This window comes from Apodemus sylvaticus, chromosome 15 (assembly GCF_947179515.1).
Source record: "Apodemus sylvaticus chromosome 15, mApoSyl1.1, whole genome shotgun sequence".
Taxonomy (NCBI): domain Eukaryota; kingdom Metazoa; phylum Chordata; class Mammalia; order Rodentia; family Muridae; genus Apodemus; species Apodemus sylvaticus.
Window position 1 is genome coordinate 6,431,200 of NC_067486.1, and position 19,122 is coordinate 6,450,321.

A 19,122-nucleotide genomic window follows, 5' to 3' on the forward strand; every position below is an offset into this window, starting at 1 on the left:
GGATAATCAGACATACTACATATGTGGCTGAAACCCTGAAAGAATAGTTAAAAACAAAAAAAGAAAGAAAAATCTTTATCATAGCCTTTGACTCTGTAGTCCCACTTCGAGAAACCTAGGCTTTGTAACAAACTTGTTGTACGTACACGTGTGCACCTGTGTTGAAATACATGTGCTCGTGTGGTGTATGTGGTTGGCACTGGGAGGTCATTTCCTCAATTACTCTGTGAGGCAGGCCACTGCTGAAACTAGAGCTGTTCTAGCCAGCCGGTCCCAGGGATCTTCCAGCCTCCTGCTCCTGGGGCGAGGCTGGCCTCTAACTTGTTATGTTTCTTCCCCATGTCACCATCTCAGGTTTTATGTAGGCTCTGGGGATCCAAACTCAAGTTTCTTGTGCATGAACAAAAAACACTTTATCCACTAAGCCATCTCCCTAGAAACACATCTAAAAGGGGGGGGGGGGGGGCAGGGGAAATCTTAAGAAATGCATGGAGGGGACTAGAGAGCCCTGACCAGTCTTGCAGGCAACCAGGGGTCAATCTATGACCATGAGTAACTTCAGTTCCAGGGGTTCCAATGCCCTTTTCTGGCCTCCTTGGGCATCACCATGGTGATACACGTGGACAAAACACCTATTTACATAAAAATGTTTAAAAATTAGTAAAATTTCAAAAATAAGTTAAAAAGAAATGCTATTAGGGAGAGCCAGTCACTGCGGGGATATGTATAGCAAGGGTGGAAAATGGCATACTAAAGCCACATAAGTTGGCCAAATTCTCTTTTCTTTCTTTTTTGTTTTTTTGTTTTTGTTTTTTCAAGACAGGGTTTCTCTGTTTAACCCTGGCTGTCCTCGAACTCAGAAATCCGCCTGCCTCTGCCTCCCAAGTGCCGGGATTAAAGGTGTGTGCCACCACTGCCCGGCTGGTCAAATTCTCATAGATCCATAAAGTGATGTATTATTCAGCTACTGATATTATAGACATGGAAGGATTTTTTTTTTAGATGTTGAGAAAACAAGTTAAAAAATAAATCTGTGAGCTGGATATGGTGGTTGGAACATGCCTGAATTCCAATACCAGGTTAGCAGGGGCAAGAGGATCTCCGTGCGACTGACAATAGCCTGGTCAAAACACCTTCTCTCCCTCTCCCTGACAGAGACATAAAGAGAAGAAAAAGAAAAAAAAAGTAAACTGGAAAACTGGCTCAATGGTAGAGGCCCTATATGACCCTGATTCAAGTCCTCATGTGAGTATGTGGGGTTGGGGTCCATAATTTTTAAACTGTTCCTTTTAGGCAAAGGGTGGGAAAGAATCATTGCAAGTTAGAAGCCAGCCTGGTCAATCTAGAGTCTAGCCTTGGCTAGCCAGGATCTTGAAGAAGGAAAAAGAGGAAGATGAGGAAGAGGAGAAGGAGGGGGACAGCCATGCACAGTAAGACCCCATTTTTGTACCAAAAGCTGTACACAAACAGCCACATGTACACACAAAAAATGATCTGGTATGTATGACTCGGGTCATGGATTTATGGGTATTCCATGGTTTCCTTGTGTTTACTTTTCTGTATTTCAATTTTTGTGTGATTTTTTTTTAAATACAAAGGCGATTAGCTATTCACTCTAAAATGATTTGAGATTTATTCTAAAGTAATACAATTAAGATGAAAGTGATCATGAAATTTATTTTGTAATTATATATATGATTCTTAGTAGCTTATTAAGTAAAAGTATACATTATTTAATACCAATAAATTATCAAGAGACTTCCTTTACAAAACAATGAGTTTCTACTTGTGACCACAAAGTAAAGCAGTACAGAGATCACGAGAGTATTCGCTTTCAGCTTTTATATACTGTACACTCCAATTCTTCCCATCAGTGTGAGCCAGTACTTAATAACTGACAGTGTTTAAGTATAGGTCACGGTGGCACATGCTTGAAATCCCAGCACTTGAAGGCAGGCCTGGGCACACAGAGATATGCAAAGTCCACTACCATTCTTCCCATTTTTAGCAAAGAAAACTGAGGTATTGAGAGGTTTGGTGACTACATCTAAGCCATTTGCAATATGTGATGAAATCTCATATTCTCCAGAGTTTCACATGGCATCTAGCACTCTCCCACATAAAATCTGTAATGTATAGCGCCCTGTGGTAGACTCTGTAAAAGGTGAATAAAGGCCATATATCATGAAAGTCAAATTGGAAAGCAAACCTACTGTCCATGTTTTCTAGAAATGATTCTTACATTGGGATTATCATCATTTATAAAATGATATGTGAAATGATTAGACACTATATTAAATTTTTTGAGTCCTTAGGGCAACGTTTGCTAGATATCTTCCCAGCACACCACCCAACAAGACTGTACATTCAACACTGGTCAAGCTCAGGGGAACTGACTAGTCAGGATACAGCACTTGTGACTACTCTGTGATGTGACCAACTCAGCAGGTAAAGACAACACCAGGATCACCCATTCACTCCACAATTATCCAAAGGACACTAGTTTAGTTTCTAGGCACAAGACAGCCAACTCTGCTCTTCTGAAACATCTATCATAACATATAAAACCTCTGCCATTTGAAAAGCTTGCTAACCATTTCAGAGACAGTCTTAGGAGACACTCTGAAAGAAAAAAGCACACTACCAAGGTTCTCCAAATTTTCTGGCCTAGAGAAATTCCTGGAAACTGTACTGAAAATACTGACAACTTCCCATTGTCTGGCCGAGGTAGAGAGACAGAAACCTGTTAAGCTGAAGTAAAGATATCTGAATGCCAGACTTAGAAGGAGCCAGCAAGTGGAGCCATTCAGGAAGGAGTCACTAAGAAGAGAAGTCTGACAGAAACCAGCCCAATCTCTACATAATTAATTTTCTATAAGTCACAAGTTGAGCAAATTAATAGGATGAGAGACTAGAGACTGTGTAGCACTTGCCTAGCGCAAGGCCCCAGGTTCAAATGCCAGCATCACACACACAAAGACAATGTGAAGCTGGGGGTGTTGCTAGGTACTGGGCCACACACTTGGCATGCTCCAAGTCCGGGTTCAATCGCCAAGAGAGAAAAAGCAGGGCAGAGGAATTGACCAGGGCGTCCCTTTCAGTCTCTTTGAAGTGTTTTAAGGGTGTGGTGTCTCAATCTAGGTATTTGGGGAAAGGATAAAGAATGCCCAGAGGAAAAGGAAACGGCTAGTCAACAGCCAAATGAACGGGAGAAAAATGCTGAGCGACAAACATTTCAGGGAACTGACTTGCCACCGCTCAGTTTATGCCCTATTTCACAATGCTCAGCATCTGAGCAATCCACAGGGTTCCAAAGTACATTAAAAATGTGCTCAAGTTCCTCTCTTACTCAGGCAGAATAATAATAGTTTTGTGGCTGTACCATGATCTGCAGCAATTTCAATAACATTTTTTTTAGTAAATACCATATTTTAAACATGTACTCTAAGAGAGGTGCCTTACTGTGGCTACTTAAAAGTGTATAGAACTATCTATGCCCTGTCACCAAATCAGTGTCTTTCACTTCTTAATTTAAATCCTTTATAATCTCCTGAGTTCTTTACATATCTCCTACAGAAAGATGTTGCTTTTTAAAAAGTTCTTAAGTTATAAGGAAACACACACACACACATACAAGACATTTCAAGCAAACTACTTAAAAAAAAGGTAGCAACAATGGTAACCATAATTGGTGGTTGTTGATGCGTCTGCACTCTTCACCGTTAACAGCTCCTAAAAAATAAAAGTATCCCAACAAATAAATACAGCCCTCCAGCTACGAGCATTTAGAGAAGCACCCTGCCAGGCAGCTGGCCTGCAGGCTCCTTAGCTCCTGCCCTCACATCCTGTCCACGACATAATCCAGGAGCAAGCCTTTCTCTTCATCAATTCAGCGGGATTAGTAAAACGGCCTCCCTGGAAATAGAACTGGTATTTCCCACAGGCATTTGTTCCTATGCTTTCACTATCTGTACTATTTATCAGACTCTTTATTTTTTTCCAGGCCACCAAGTACCAAGAGAAAGATACCAACAGATAAGCACAAAAGAACCGCATCTGGCCAGAGTCTGCATTCATTTACATTTCCAGGTTGGTTCTGTTTTCCGAAAAGCAGTGATGAGGGCGACGTCGCAAACTTTCACCATGCTACCAAATACCTCTACACCCTCAAGCTGCAGCAAGAAGCCACTAATCTATTCCTTCAAAAGCAAAGCCTGTAGTCTGAATCACAACAATAGACTGCGCATAGGCAAGAGGATCAGCGAAGTTGTCCTCCGAAGCAAAGGCAAACAGAAGTGAAGGGATCCAGCCAGCTCCTCCTTGCTTTTTTTTCTTTCTTTTTTTTGTTTTTCTGGGAATCCGGATTGCATTTCCTGGTCCCCCCCCCCCCCAAGAAGGGACCGCAATTGTGCCCTGGGTCCACATCAGAAACCCGAGTCAGTGCGTGCGCCAAGGAGGGCGAAGCGGCCGACCAAGGGGACGCGCGCCCGCTGCAAGGGGAGCCGCTTTCTGTTAAATGCCATCCAGGGCCAGCCCCGGCCGCACCACTTCGGCGAGAAACGGCATTGACCGCCCTTCACTTGACAGGGTATTCCAAGCGGGCGCTAGAGAAAAAGGATGAGCCGCGGACTCGAGGCCGGGGGCACCCGCGGGCGGCGCGATGCGGCTCCCGCGAGCTCGGGATACCCGGGAGGCCGGGCCGGCCCGCCACCCTCCGGCGGCCGAGGGCAGAGGGGTCAGCGGTGGAAGGACCGCCCGCCGCGATGCCCCCTCGGGAGCGCCGGCCGGCCGTGGCTGCGGACGCCCATTCAGCCCGAGCCCGTCCCGCGGACGCCACTGCCGCGGCCCGCCCGCCCCACCGCCCCCGGGGAGGATGAGAAAGACCAGGCGGAGCGGCGACGGCGGCCGCGGGGACGCGCGCCCGGCCGCTGGACCCGACCCCGGGCGGCCATCGCCGACCCCCGCCCGCGCGCCAGGCCGCCCGCGTCAGCTCCTCAGCTCCTCACCTCATCTCCGGGCGGGTGCGCGCGGCCGCCCCTCACACAAATCAGTGCAGCCCGCACGCCGCGCGGAGGAACGCAGGGTCCGCAGCCGCGCACACCATCCCCGCCCGCCCGCCCGCCTGCCTCCCGGCCGTCCCGGAGCCCGCTCGGGATGCTCCCTTGCGAGCCGCCGTACTACGGAGCAACCAAGCTGTGCGCCCTCCCCGTGCCGCTCCACTCCTCTCGCCCTCCTTCGCTCCTTCGCTCCCTCGCTCCCGCCTATCTCCTCATCTCCCTCCGCCGCCGCCCCTCCGCCCACAGCCAGCCCTCCGTTCCACCCATAGATGGGCGGGGATAACTGCCTGCCAATCGGACGGTGGCGACCACGCCTTCTTGCTCTTTCCTGCGACTCCGCCCACTGGGTGGGAAAAAAAAAGCCAAAGGAAATAGAGGTGTACAGAATGACAACCAGATAAACCAATTAAGCGATTCAAAAAGCACTCCTTTTTTTTTCCTCCCATCCCTAGTCTCGTCCCATGAAGGCATAACTAGAGGTTTCTGGTCTATGCGTGCGGAGATCTTGTTTCGCGATTTGGCCCTTTGCCCTTTTCTATGCGCGACAATAGCTAGGATACATTCAACTAAATTGAAGGTTTTGCAGAAAGAACGTGGGGACGGAAGGCAAGAGAGACAAAGACTGAAGAAAGATGGTAGGGGGTGCGGTTGGAATGAGGAAGGGTGTGGCCTTTTACTCTAATTTGCATAAAACGGAACCCATCTTGGCAACGCCCAACTTCTCCCATTTATTGGTGGTCCCTGGGGCGGCAACTCGCCTCTCTACGGGGAGGAGCATGCTGGGAGTTGTAGTTCCGGGTTCGGTTGCTATGGCGTTCGTCACAGCCTCCCCTAGATCGGTCATCCTGCGGTAGTGACGGGCAGTCTGACCAATGGCAGTACTGTTTGGACCCAAGAAGGCGGGCTCTCTGCAGAAGGACTGGGAAGGTGGCGGCGGCGAAGGCGCTGGCGGTTGAGGTTACTCCGAGCCAGGTGAGCCAGGAAAGAACGATGTGTGTCTCGTGAAATGGGACTTTGGGCGAAAGATGGAGACACGCCTGAAGGAGCCTGGGGAGACTGGTGCTTCGCATCACACGCCGACCTCAGAGCTGCTCTGGCTCAGGCCTAGCTTGGCTGAGGCCGCTGAGGGGCGGGTAATACTAGATTTGACGGACAGTTCCTGACCCTGGATAGGTTTTGAATGTAGAATGATCTTTGCTTCATCCTCCGCGTTTGTGTAGGCAATGGTATAGAAATGCCTTTCTCCTGGGTTGAATCCTCCCCGCCCCCAGCTTCTCTCTGTCTGTTTCTGATGCTGTCTCCGTTACTACTTCCCTTGTCACCCTTCTTACCCTTCTCTTTGCATTTCCAGTAAGAGGTTTCCTAAAGCAAGCAAGGGTGGCTGTTCACAGTAATGGGGCCTGGGGTCTGGAATTGCCTGTTTCATTGAGCTGTCCATACTTGAGCCATACTAAAGAATATTTTCAGGGTCGTGAGGAAGCACAGATACTGATTTTGGATTTGGGCCTGATGGGTCTTCATTTGCTTTTTTAAAAAAGAGAATATTTTGAGTATGGGCATTTTAAAAAACTCCCAAGTATAGCCAGTCCACAGTAGCTGAGTTTTGCATTGTCTGTCCAGGACAGATGTTCAAGGCACCTAGGTGCTTTTAGATTTTTCTGGGAGCCACATTTGGAAAGTGAAGAGACCACATGAAATTAATTTTATATTTCTTTTAAACCAGTTTATCCAAATATTATTTCAACCTTTAAAAAATCAGATATTTGAGTGAGATAGTGTATTCTTTAAATACTAAACCTTACTGATCTGTTGTGCATTTTACCCTCACAGCATACCTCCATCCTAACTGCACACTGCTCCAGTGTTTAGTAGCCACCTGTGGCTATTGCTGCTATACAAATCCAGATGACATGAGGGACCATTGCAGAAACACAGCAGTGTTAGTCATGTGATCGCCAGAGACCATCCCTTTGCTGCTCTGTTACATGGGTTCAGAACTACTTTCAAGACAATGATGCTGAACTTACTAGGAAAAGTAATATTTAATTAAAAATCAACTTTCATAATGAGTGCATACCATACTCAGTCCTGGATGCATCCTGTATACTATTGCGGGATCCTGTCTCTCAGGCGTTCTAAATCTTAGGCATCAACCACGGCAATGTGTAATTATTACTGGCTTCTCTAACTAATTTCATCCACACTTCCATTTCAGCATGTAGAAGGAGTTGAGATGTTCATATTTGAGACAGTGTCCCCCATGTAAAATCAAGCTGCCCAAGACTGGGGAGCTGGCTCAGGATAGGAGCACTTGTTACTCTCTCAGAGGACCACGGCTCACAGCCACACAGACACCGTCTGCGTTACTCTGGTTCTGGGGGCTCTGAAGCCCTCTTCTGATCCAATGGCACAGGGCACACAGGTGGGATGCAGACACACCTGCAGGCTAAACACCTACACATGTACATTTTCGATAAGCTTTTGTAAATTAAGATGGGGGCATCTGGCCAGGCACGGTGGCTCACATGCCTTTGATCCTAGCTCTTGAGATGCAGGGGCAGTCAGATCTCTATGAGTTCAAGGCCACCACAGTCTACAGAGCAAGTTCCAGGACTTCATAGAGAGACTCTGTCTCAAACAAACAAAGATAAAGCTGCCTGGCATCCCTGGTAAAGTGTTTTGGTATTTTGAAATCCTCCATGCTACTCAGTTAAGAAGAGAGGTGAAAGCCGGAACGAGATTCTTGAGACTCTGGACCAGAAAGTCTTGATTCATTTGTGTGCCTGCCTCCCTCAAGGAGGAGGGCTGGCTTGAGAACTCATAAAATGAAACGGCTCACTCTGAGATCACAGTGTCTCCCCTTAGTGCTGCTGGCCTGGGATCCCACCCAGTGGATTGGCAGTTCAGGGCCAGCCTAGACAAGTTAGTGAGACTGCCTCAAAGTAGCAAGAAAGAGTGAAGGGCCACAGACACAGTGTCCCCTGTCTCAGTAGCTGGTCCAGGCCGGCTGGCCTCAGCCTCCCCAGCTCTGCTGGCTAACTGCGGAGCTTTGCAGACTAAGACAACACGGAGCTGAGAACTGTCAATAGACATGGCAGAGTATACTGCTTCCCAGAGGGATTGCCTTCCAGTTTATATACTAGACTTTACAAGGTTGTTTCCTCTTTCAATTCTCTGTCTGTCTTCCCATAAGGGAGCTCAAGGACATTTTAGTAGAGTTTTGAAGGGAAACATGGCATAGGTTAGGTAGACTCCTGGCAGCCACCAGGAGAGACACAGGAAAATTGATGCCTCCAGAGTTAGGCGTGGAATACAAACAGAGGCGGTGCTCCCAGGAAAGGAGGTGGGCTACTGAGCTGGGGGAGGAGCACCAGCTGCCACCTCTCTCACCTTCAGTGCATACTGACCCCAAAGCTGTAATGTGTGTTCCACAGCCATGTGTTTCTCCAAGACTCTGTCAAGAGCTGCCAAACATGTCGTCATCTACAGTTGCCATGACAGCAGCAGGTGGACAAGAGGGGGGAGGCCAAGAGACAGGGAGGACCTTCAGTTACCTGTCCCGGGGCTCACAGCTCTCCACGTGGAGTGCCCCGGGGCCGCGTGCCCAGGCCGCCTTGATGTAGATGACAGGTTAGGCCTCGGCTGCTCGGCCACACTGAGTAGCAGGAGTGGAGGTAATGGCCTGCCACCTTCCCAGCCAGCCACTCACACCCCCAAGACGGCGACAGGGAAACATCTGATGGAAGAAATCCCAGGCATTTTATTATTTTAGCTTGTTTAAGAGTGCACTGTCTTATTTAAATATCTGATACCTAAAATATACAAGCAAAACATTCTTACAGGGGGCCAGAGAGACAGCTCAGTGGCTGAATACACTGACTGTTCTTCTAGAACCCTGGGTTCAGTTCCTAGCGCCTGTATGACAGGTCACAGCTATATATAACTCCAGTCCTAGGGGATCCACATTTTGTGTATTTGATTTTATATTCTGGCTGTTTTGCCCTCATGTATCTAAATATTTAACATTTTTGTTGGGTGCCCTCAGATGCCAAAAGAAAGCACCAGGTTCCCTTAGAACCAGAATTATAGCCTGGGCACCATGTGGGTCCTGGGAATTGAACCTGAGTCCTCTAGAAGAGTAGTCAGTACCCTTAACCACTGAGCCACCTTTGCAGCCCTAAAGCCGTGTACACTCTAGGTGAAAACTCAACTTAATAGACTATAGTTCTCCTGAGGAGTGTGGGAGAAAGCATTACATTTTCTTTGTGATTTAAAGAACAGGTGTTTGATGGGTGCCTGCTCCCTGCTCAACAGGCACCTGTTGAAAACTTCTTGAATAGATAATGACATCTCTAAACACATACTATCTGCTTGCGTAACATACACCTTTTCTGCCTCTCTCCAGATCTTTAATTTTCAAGTTGCATACAATGAGGGAACTATGCCACAATGTATAAAATCAGTCAAGTATGACTTGATAATATTTGTAGAGCTGCGGCTTGTTAGCCTGTTGACAGCACATACCTGACCCAGCAGTTGGGAGACGGAGGCTTAAGGTACAGGAGTTCAAGGCCATTCTTGGCTGAGTAGCAAGTTTGGGACTAGCCTGGGCTACCCTTTCAAAAAAAAAAATTGTCATTGGAAGAGACTTTAAACGCCATCTGGTCCCCTGTCCCACTGACCTGGTGCTGGAATCCCTGTAATGGTATCCAGCCTATTTAAGTACTTCTAGGAATAAGGACCACATAACTTTCTAAGTTTCATATTACAGTCATAGGAAGCTCTTTGCAGATTCAAATCCAACCTGGTCAACATAGTGAATATCAGGTCATTTAGGGCTACACAGCTAGACTTTGTCTTGGAAATACTTAAATTACACAAGGGAAACATTCTTACAGGGGGCGGGTGAGACAGCTCAGTGGTTAAATGCACTGACCGCTCTTCTGAGAACCCTGGCTTTAGTTCCTAGCACCTGCAAGGCAGGTGACCACCATATGTAATTTAAGTCCTAGGGGATCCAGCGCCCTCTGTAGGCACTGTTTACACGTGGCATACTACCACACAGTCACTCATGAATGTTCATGAGTGTTCATGAATAAGAATTGCAAGAAGTAAGTCTTGCAAAATGTGGTGGTGCATGCCTATAATCCCAGCATTCTGGAAGCAGAGACAGGCAGATCTTTGTGAGTTCCAGGCCAGCCAATGCTACATAGAGAGACCCTGTCTGAAAAAAACTTTCTTTTGTTAAGTTTTATAGCAACACATTATGTGCCGGACTTTCTGTGATGTGTCCAGCATGACACCACTACCAGATCATCTCTGCCCGTCCTGTAGTGGATATCCACTATGGATCTGTCTACTTTGAAGGGTCCTTCCTCCTGAAAGTGTAGGTAAGGGCTAATGTGCAGAGGTTGGCTCACAGTCATTAGCAGATGAGCTCCGTGGGTAACCGAGTGTGGTAGGAGGTGAGCCAGGGCAGTTCTTGCTGTTACAACAGAGATGAAGCCATCTGAAATCTCTTCCCCTTGGCTCTGGAGAAGTCCCCTGGCACATCCCTCCTTTTATGACGTACTAGTACTTAGAGTTGGCTGCTTAGTGTGTGTCAAGTTGCCCCTCTGTTTGCACAGCCAAATCTTAAGTCAACATCCTTCCTAATTTTCTGCAGATTTAGAATGTTAATACATGACTTTATAAACACTTAAAATATGGCTAACACGACCCTCAGTTTTGTTTTCAGCTCTTACAGACTTGTAAAATGTCAAATCTGCATGTTTCTCAGCCTACCTACCTTTTAAATGTTTTGGGGTTTTTTTGTTTGTTTGTTTGGTTTGGTTTTGGTTTTTTGGTTTTTTGAGTCAGGGTTTCTCTGTGAATCCCTGGCTGTCCTGGAACTTACTCTGTAGACCAGGCTGGCCTCGAACTCAGAAATCCACCTGCCTCGGCCTTCCAAGTGCTGGGATTAAAGGAGTGTGCCAACATTGTCTTGTTAAATCATTATTATTATTTTATGTATCTGGGTGTTCTGCCCGAATGTAGGTTTGTGTCTTTGGAGAGCACTAGATCCCCTACGACTTGTGCCATAGACAATTGTGAGCCTCAGTGTGGATGCAGGGTCCTCTGCAAGAGCAGCCAGAGCGCTTAACCACTAAACCATCTCCAGCCCTACCCACCTGTCAAACACACTTGATGTCATTAAAAAGTTTGATAAGGATGTGGTAGGTCAGGAGTTTAAGGCTAGCTAAGGCTACAGTTCATGGATAGCCTGGGCTACATAGGGAGACTCTATTACAAAACCAAGAGCACATAAAAAGTTTTAGCTGTTGTATTAAGGTTGTTCTCAGTAGTGCCACACATACATAACTTCGATGAGGCCCTGGGTTCAATCCTCAGCACTGCAAATAAATAAAATTATGTAGCAGTTCTGTGATTTAGCAAAGTTTATATCAGGTCACATAATATTTCAAATAATATAACATTCTTAGAAATGAGAGGGCATAGTCTCATCTTTATGTCTAATTCTATCAGACTTTGGAGTTATTGTCTATGTGCAAGTATCTTTAAATAATTAAAAATTTTATTAGTGAATTCAAGTCTTTTGTTAACCCAGACCAGTGCCTAAGAAGCCACATGGGCCTTAACTACACCCATCTTATAATACTTTTAGTGCTAAAAGCTCAGAATTCCTATTTTTATGAAGGGGCAGAAAGGGTGGTAGAATTGTAAATCAAATACTATTTCCTGATCTTGATTTTTCTTATATCTGCTTTTGAAGTAAATAAATAGATAAGCGGCCCCTTTAAGGGCTGGAGAGAGAGGCCAGCACTGGAGAGGCTCCCAGAGCCTCTCCCCCAGCTCCGGAGGACCCAGCATCCTCTCTGTCCTGCGCAGCCATTCACTCACAGCATAATCTTTCAATCAGATATTTATGTGTTTCCCTACAGTGTGTAAACATGCACATGTGCTCGTGCAGGCCAGAGGCGAGGCCAGCGTCGGAGCGAGGCCAGCGTCGGAGCGTCAGGTCTCGCCTTCCACCTTGGGGATTGTAGGGCTGAACCTGGGTTGTCAGGCTCGACAGCAGATCCCTTGCCCGGTTGAGCCGTCCTTCAAGACACATAGACACACAGATTAAAATGGAAAGAAAGTATTTTTAAACACTCTTTTTTCTTTATGTTGTAGTGTGAATAGTTTTGAACCCACACATTTGTTAATTAGATTAACTAATCCTTACTCCACCCCCCCACCCCCCCCACCCCCCCCCACCCCATCCCCACCCCCAACCCCCGCCCTTTCAAGAAGATCCTAGGGAATGCAGAACTGTCTCCCAGGCCTTTGAAACAAGTACATTATTGACTCAGGCCACATGTCAAAGATTCAGTAGGCAGAGAAAACAGCGGCTTCTAGAACTACAGAGGGAACTGTCTGAACTCAGGGTGTTACTATAGAATTCTACTTGGAAAAAAGGCAACACGGGTAAGTCAAGACTAAATAGGAGCAGAGATTCGCTTATGTAATAATGGCTGTCACTCGGCATGTGCTGCACACCTGTGATCCCAGTGCATGGGAGGCAGCCAGGAGGATGAGACTTCAAGGCCAGGCAAGGCTACAAATCAAGTCCCTGCCTCAAAACCAATTAGCAGAGCACAGGGAACCGGGCGGTGGTGGCGCACGCCTGTAATCCCAGCACTCTGGGAGGCAGAGGCAGGCAGATTTCTGAGTTTGAGGCCAACCTGGTCCACAGAGTGAGTTCCAGGACAGCCAGGGCTACACAGAGAAACCCTGTCTCAAAAAAACCAAACACAAAAAAACAAAAAAAAAACAAAAACAAAAGCAAAGCACAGGGAAGGAGTTAATGTGCCTAAGCACTGGCCAGGGAAGCTTACTCCTTAGTAAGTAAACTGACCTGCGAGTGTGGGGTACACTCCTCCCACTGAGGGTGACCTGCAAGTGTGGGCAGTGGGTGTGCTCCTCCCATTGTGAGGCTGTACAGAGGATCTGGAATGTGCACACGCTGCATCAGTGGGTCCATGCAGTGCACTGTCCAGGACTGTTCTGGGCCTCTAAACACTGCGGTAGGAGTGGCGTGTGGGGCTAAATCACACTGACTTGATCAAACAGGTTTGTGCTGAGACACTGTGGGTGGAATAAGGTAGAACAGCAATCTGCAGTTAGCCTAGAAAGCTGGGCAGAACCTGAAATACGTAAGTGGGAGATGCAGGCTGAGTCTGTTTATGTTCTTCTCCCCTCGCATTCGCGCGCGCGCGCGCACACACACACACACACACACACACACACACACACACACACACACAGGCACTGTGCTGATGCTGATAAGACCTGCTGTTAGCCATGTTCCCACTGTCTTTGTGCCCTGTTGACAAGCTACCAAATCCCATGTCTTAAAGGCGTGTTTGTGGTTAGTCTCTACATTTGATTTTCTCATCCTAGAGAGCAGTAACTATTACTCAGCTACTCAATGCAACTCTTTTACAGAGGTCTTTAGGTCCACAGAGGCCCTGGCACCCGGAGCTGGTTTCCTGGGCATGAGAGCTATGCAGGCCACTGGGCCTCTTGTTCAGAGGACCTGCACACGGCTTAAGAGCTGCTATTGTGAACTCAGAAATTCTAATAATTTATAAAGAAGGTACCCCACTGATTTTGATGGGGGGCTTTGGAACCTGCAGGTCAAAACAGATCTATTGCAACTGAATAGTCAATCCCACAGGAGAAAGTATTGTAGTTCTAGGTGAGTGTATCATATCAGCAGCTCAGTAGAAACAATTAATATTGTGACAGAGGCTATAAATCAAGACCCTGACTCAAAACAAATAGGCCAAAGCACAGGGGAGGAGCTAGCGTGCCCGAGCACTGGCTCTCATTGGTAAGATGACTGTCCAGGCTCCGGCCCAGCTGGTCCGGAGCTTAGTGACTTAATCCCTATAAGATGCAGTCTCCTTGGTGTCCCGTCTCCCTGCTTGGTGGATAGAGGTGCAGGTAGCTTCCTCGTCCATTCAGTAATATAAAACAGTGTACTCAGAAATTCTCTGTGCATGACTGCTGTCAGCAGCAAACAGTAGCATTTCCCAACATGAATGCAGCAGCGAGAAAGCACAGACCCCCAGCTCTCAGCAGCATCTGGAGTGAGGCCCAAGAATGCCACATTGGAGGAAACTAAGTAAAGGTAGAGCCGTGCAATCTTATGTCTGTGTACTTCAAAGGGAGCTAGTCTGTTTGTTAAAATTCAGGCTGTTTCATGTCCTTAGGGGAAGGAAGGTCAGAGCCTGGCAGAGTTGCTTAGAGCTTCAGAAGCTGGGGAGTAGCTCCTGTTGGGACATGAGCACGTGCACTCCCCAGCAGACAAACTCCTCCCTAAGGGTCTGCATGCATCCGGCTATATTTCTGTAAAGTTTACAGTTTGGAAAATTAGACAGTCTAGGCACAGTGGGTCATACCTGTATCCTTCCACTCTGGAAGCTGAGGCAGGGGGACTCCTGGGAACTTAGGCTAGTCTGGGCTACAGTGAGTTCTGGGCCCACTAGGGATGCAGTTTAAATAACAACACAGAATTATGAGATCCTTAAAGATAATTTATGAACTTCCCAGGGTATCAACAGCTGGAAATACTTCCATTAAAAAGACTAGGGAGAGCGCTCCATGGGCAAAGACTCTGCCATCCAAGGGTGAGGACTGGAGTCCAGGGCCTAACACTCAGCTCGGTGTGTGCAGCTGTCAGCTGGAATCCAAAGCAAACTGGCTGTCCAGTCCAGACCAGTGGGAGTCAAGAGAGAGACTTGGTCTCAATATATGAGATGATAAGAGGCATTGAGGAAGATAGCCGATGCCATGCTCTGGGGGACACGCACGCGCACGTGCGCACACACACACGCGCACACACACTGCCATGCTCTGGATATACACACACATACATGCATGCGAGCACACATGCGAGCACTCATCAGTAAATCTAAAACACATTTCACTAAAACATAAAAACTAGAAAGACTTAGAGGATTTGGGCACAGCACACCCTATGAGTTTGAGGTCAGCATTCGTTCTGCAGTAGGACTTACAGACCAAGAATGCCCCAGAACACTCCCGAGCACACTCTATGGGGCGCGTCTTGGCTGCCCACTCTTACCTTACGTTCTTCTTCATCATGGGAGCATTTGGTTACATTTGAGCACCTTTGGCCTGCCTGTGTGGCTCTTCTAAGATATTTTTGTCAGCCTGGCAGTGGTGGTGCACGCCTTTAATCCCAGCACTTGGGAGGCAGAGGCAGGAGGATTTCTGAGTTTGAGGCCAGCCTGGTCTACAGAGTTCCAGGACAGCCAGGGTTACACAGAGAAACCCTGTCTTGGAAAAAAAAAATTGTCACTCTTTTTTAAATACATACAATATTTGTTACTGAATAGGAAACAGAAGTCCTCCCCTCCCCCATTTTTCTTTCATTTTTTAAGATTTATTTATTTTATGTATATGAGTGCACTGTCCCTGTCTTCAGACACACCAGAAGAGGGCATCCGATCTCATTACAGATGGTTGTGAGCCACCATGTGGGTGCTGGGAATTGAACTCAGGACCTCTGGAAGAACAGACGGTGCTCTTACCACCCTCCCCCCTTTCTTTTTAGACAAAGTCTAACTATCTAATCCAGGTTAGCTTCAAACTTGCAGTTCTCCCTCAGCTTACTGAGTGCAGAGTCTAGACTACCACCACGCCTGAAATCTGACCCTTCAGAAAGCTCCTGTGATAGCTTGGGTATTGATCCTAGTCTGTCTCGGTCTACCCTTATCTCCTCTGTCTGTCCCTTGTGAGCCCAGGTTAGCCTTCAGCTCTGGCTCACCAGCCGCTTGCTTCTCTGTGCTAGGATCCCAGGCAAGCACCAGTCCCTCTGCTGTGGACTCCTGTTTGAGTGCTATCTGAATGTGTTTGCCTGAGGGCTGCGTCTACAGTCACCTTTTCCTTCGTGTCTAGATGGAGTTTACTCCATGTCTAGTCTAGTTTACTTTCGTTTAATAAGTAGACTTCATTGTTATTATTTTTAGTTTTTAAATTTTGCTTAAAATTTTGCCTATGTGTAGGTGTGTTTTACCTGCATTTATGTCTGTGTACCGTGTGCATGCCTACTGCTCAAGTCAGAAGGAGGCCTCAGATGATCTGGAACTGGAGTTAGAGATGGTTGTAGACCACTCTGTGGGTACTAGGAATCAAACCTCGGTCCCCTGAAAGAGCAGAAAGTGCTTTTAACTAGCTATCTCCAGCCCTCAAGAAAACTTTTTTAAAAAACTTTTATCTTTTTTGGTTTGTATAGGTAACTATGAAAGGCTTGTATTTTCAACAGAGTTCTACAAATGAAGAAGTAACATTTGTATTTCAAGAAAAGGTAAGAATAATTATTAATTGAGATAAAATATTTTCTTTCCGTATGTAGTTGCCTTTGTTTGGTTTTAGTTGCCAAGAGAAAATGCTCAGGCAAAAGTAACTTGAGGGAGAAGGTTCTTTTCTCTCATTCCCAGGCTGAAATCCATGACAGGAAGTCACAGCCACTGCGGCGTGAGGCAGCGTGTCGCAGGGCAGCTTGCTTGTCACAAGGCACTCAGGGAACAAGAGATGGGTGCATGCTGCTGCCCAGCTCTCTGTCACACACAGGACCCAGCCAGGAGTGGTGCCACCTGTTGTGGGCCCGTCCTTCCATCTCACTAAACACTAGCCATTGAGACAATTCCTCACAGGCACACTCCTCTGAGTGTCCCTGTCTCCCAAGTGAATATGTTTTGTCAAGTTAACACTATTAGCTCTAACCATAACAGTAATGACCCACTAACAAAAACGTGTGTGTGTGTCTGTGTGTGTCTGTGTATATGTAAGTGTGTCTATAATTCCCCCTTTTTCATGAGATGTGGTATGTATACATGTATATGAAAGACAGAGGTGGGGGGAGAAGGAAGGAAGAAGGGAGCGGGAGGAGGAGGGAGGGAGGGAGGGAGAGAGAGAGAGAGACAGTGCACATTCCATGACACACATGTAGAGGTCAGAGGACAACTGCATGGAGTTGGCTCTCTTCTTTTGCCTTTACATTGGTGCCAGGAACCAAGCCCAGATTGCCAGGCTTGTGGGGCAAGCAAGCACCTTTACCTGCCCGGTAAAGCCAGCCACGGCCCCAGACTCACTTTTAAATGGTATTGGTTAGGAGGAACTAAATGAGCAAGAGCTGAAGCCCAGCTCCTGTATTATTCCCCTTGACTTTTTGTGACAGTGGTGGTTCATGTTGTAGTGTGACTGTGTGTGTGTGTGTGTGTGTGTGTGTGTGTGTGTGTGTGTGTGTGTGTGTGACAGGAGCTGCTGCAGGGCTGAGGGCCCAAGTTTGCATCCCAGCACCCATGTCAGGTGGCCCACAATCACCCAGAGGCTCTGGCGCCCTCTCTGGCATCCAGGGACACTGCACTCATGTGCACAAACCACAGTCACAGATACACATAATATGTGTAAATAAAGTGCTCTTTAAAAGGAGCTGCTGAATCGTGGTGCTGCGAAAGGTCCTGGGAAGGCAGAGCAGTGCTAAGCGTACGCATTACGAAAAGGCCAGGGAAACGGACGGAGCTCAGTAGCCCACTCTGCAGAGCACCCCAGCTCCCCAGCAGCAGGGAAGACTCACCGTGAGCACCATGCAGAAGCAAGTTTTCAGACTGTTGCCATGTGATAGGAAATGTCCATGGGTGGTGGTACACGCCTTTAATCCCAGCACTTGGGAGGCAGAGGCAGGCGAGAAACCAAAAAAAAAAAAAAAAAAAAAAAAAAAGGAAATGTCTGTATTATTAAACAGGAGAAAAAAAGACTTATTTTTTATACAAATTCAGGAGCTTCCTAAACTTACCTTACTTGTTAATCTTTTTTTTTTTTTGGCTTTTTTTTTTTTGAGACAGGGTTTCTCTGAATAGCCATAGCCGTCCTGGAACTCACTCTGTAGACCAGGCTGGCCTCGAACTCAGAAATCCACCTGCCTCTGCCTCCCAGAGTGCCGGGATTACAGGCGTGCGCCACCACGGCCCAACTACTCGTTAATCTTTTAATGACGTAGTGGTGACTACTAGAAAGGTTTGCATCAAGCCAGGTCATCCCCCTGTGGGATTCAAGATGAGAACAGGGGCTCTGCTTTGTCGGCTTCTCAGTGGTCACCATTTCTGTGTCAGAAACAGAGTGTTTTCTCTCTTGTCCTTCCCTGACCCTCGAGTGAGGAGATCAGGAGTCTAAGGTCTACGCTTCAGTCAGCTAACCTCCTACCACTGTCAGAAAAAGAAACTAAGGCTTGGCTGCATTCCAGTAAAACTCATCTAGGTATACTTAACAAATTCATCAATACTAATGCCTTCATCTGTATCACTAAACAGCAAATTCAAGATCTTGTACAAGGGCTCCCAGGATGCTGTGTGTGGCAGGTAAAGCCCAGTGGTTCCTACGAAGGGACAGCAGCCGTTTGCAGGGTCTGTCCTCATGTCACTTAGGGACATGCTTCAGTTCATGGTCTGGAATACAGACGCCAGGAGAAGGGCGTTATATTTAATCATTTAGTTGGATGTCTCTGAATGACTCAGTTTTGCCTTGGTTGCCTTACTGGAATTCCACATTTCAGTAAAAGCTGTTTGTTGTATGTATACTGTAAAGATCTGACAGCTTGAAGAATTTAAGTTAAAATACGGTGTCTGCTGTTCTGGTTTATGAAGCAGAGTCTATGAGTACAGCGTCTGTGCTGGTGTTTGAGTGCTTCTAAAATAAAGATCTGAATGCTTTTAAAAGTTACAACCCTCCGTTTTTCTTTTCCTTTTTGTATCATATACCATTAGATGTTTATTTGCACCTTTTAACCCTAGGATGCTCATGGGACTTGGCATCAGTCTCTGTCTTCAGTTCTATGTGGACATTTTCACAAGAGGAACAGATGTTCTCACGGGATGTGTAACACAGCCTTCTGTTATTTGGTTCTAGGAAAATGTCCCTGTTACAGAGGATAACTTTGTGAGGGTTCAAGTTAAAGCCTGTGCCCTGAGCCACATAAACACAAAGGTACCAG

The 19,122-nt window shown here is 46.9% G+C and overlaps 3 protein-coding genes across 12 annotated transcripts in view; 2 read left to right on the plus strand and 1 right to left on the minus strand.

Moving 5' to 3' along the window:
* Itsn1 (intersectin 1) overlaps positions 1–5,243 on the minus strand; it is a 178,681-nt gene extending 173,438 nt beyond the window's left edge. For 2 of the 9 annotated variants that reach the window (XM_052158677.1, XM_052158676.1), the window contains exon 1: positions 5,007–5,243. The gene's annotated coding sequence lies outside the window, so the exon portion shown is untranslated. The remainder of the gene's footprint in view (positions 1–5,006) is intronic. The other 7 variants (XM_052158684.1, XM_052158685.1, XM_052158686.1 and 4 more) reach the window with 5 other exon arrangements.
* Positions 4,618–5,340, plus strand: LOC127666290 (translation initiation factor IF-2-like). The gene has a single exon (XM_052159095.1). The coding sequence runs from the start codon at positions 4,618–4,620 to the stop codon at positions 5,338–5,340; it is 723 nt and encodes a 240-aa protein (XP_052015055.1).
* Positions 5,341–5,931: 591 nt separating this feature from the next.
* Positions 5,932–19,122, plus strand: part of Cryzl1 (crystallin zeta like 1) — a 43,200-nt gene continuing 30,009 nt past the window's right edge. The window contains exons 1-3 of one of the 2 annotated variants that reach the window (XM_052159145.1): positions 5,932–6,029; positions 16,366–16,437; positions 19,038–19,115. In XM_052159145.1, the coding sequence (XP_052015105.1) occupies positions 16,372–16,437; positions 19,038–19,115 (144 nt within the window). In that variant the 5' untranslated portion in view covers positions 5,932–6,029; positions 16,366–16,371. The remainder of the gene's footprint in view (positions 6,030–16,365; positions 16,438–19,037; positions 19,116–19,122) is intronic. The other variant, XM_052159147.1, reaches the window with a different exon arrangement.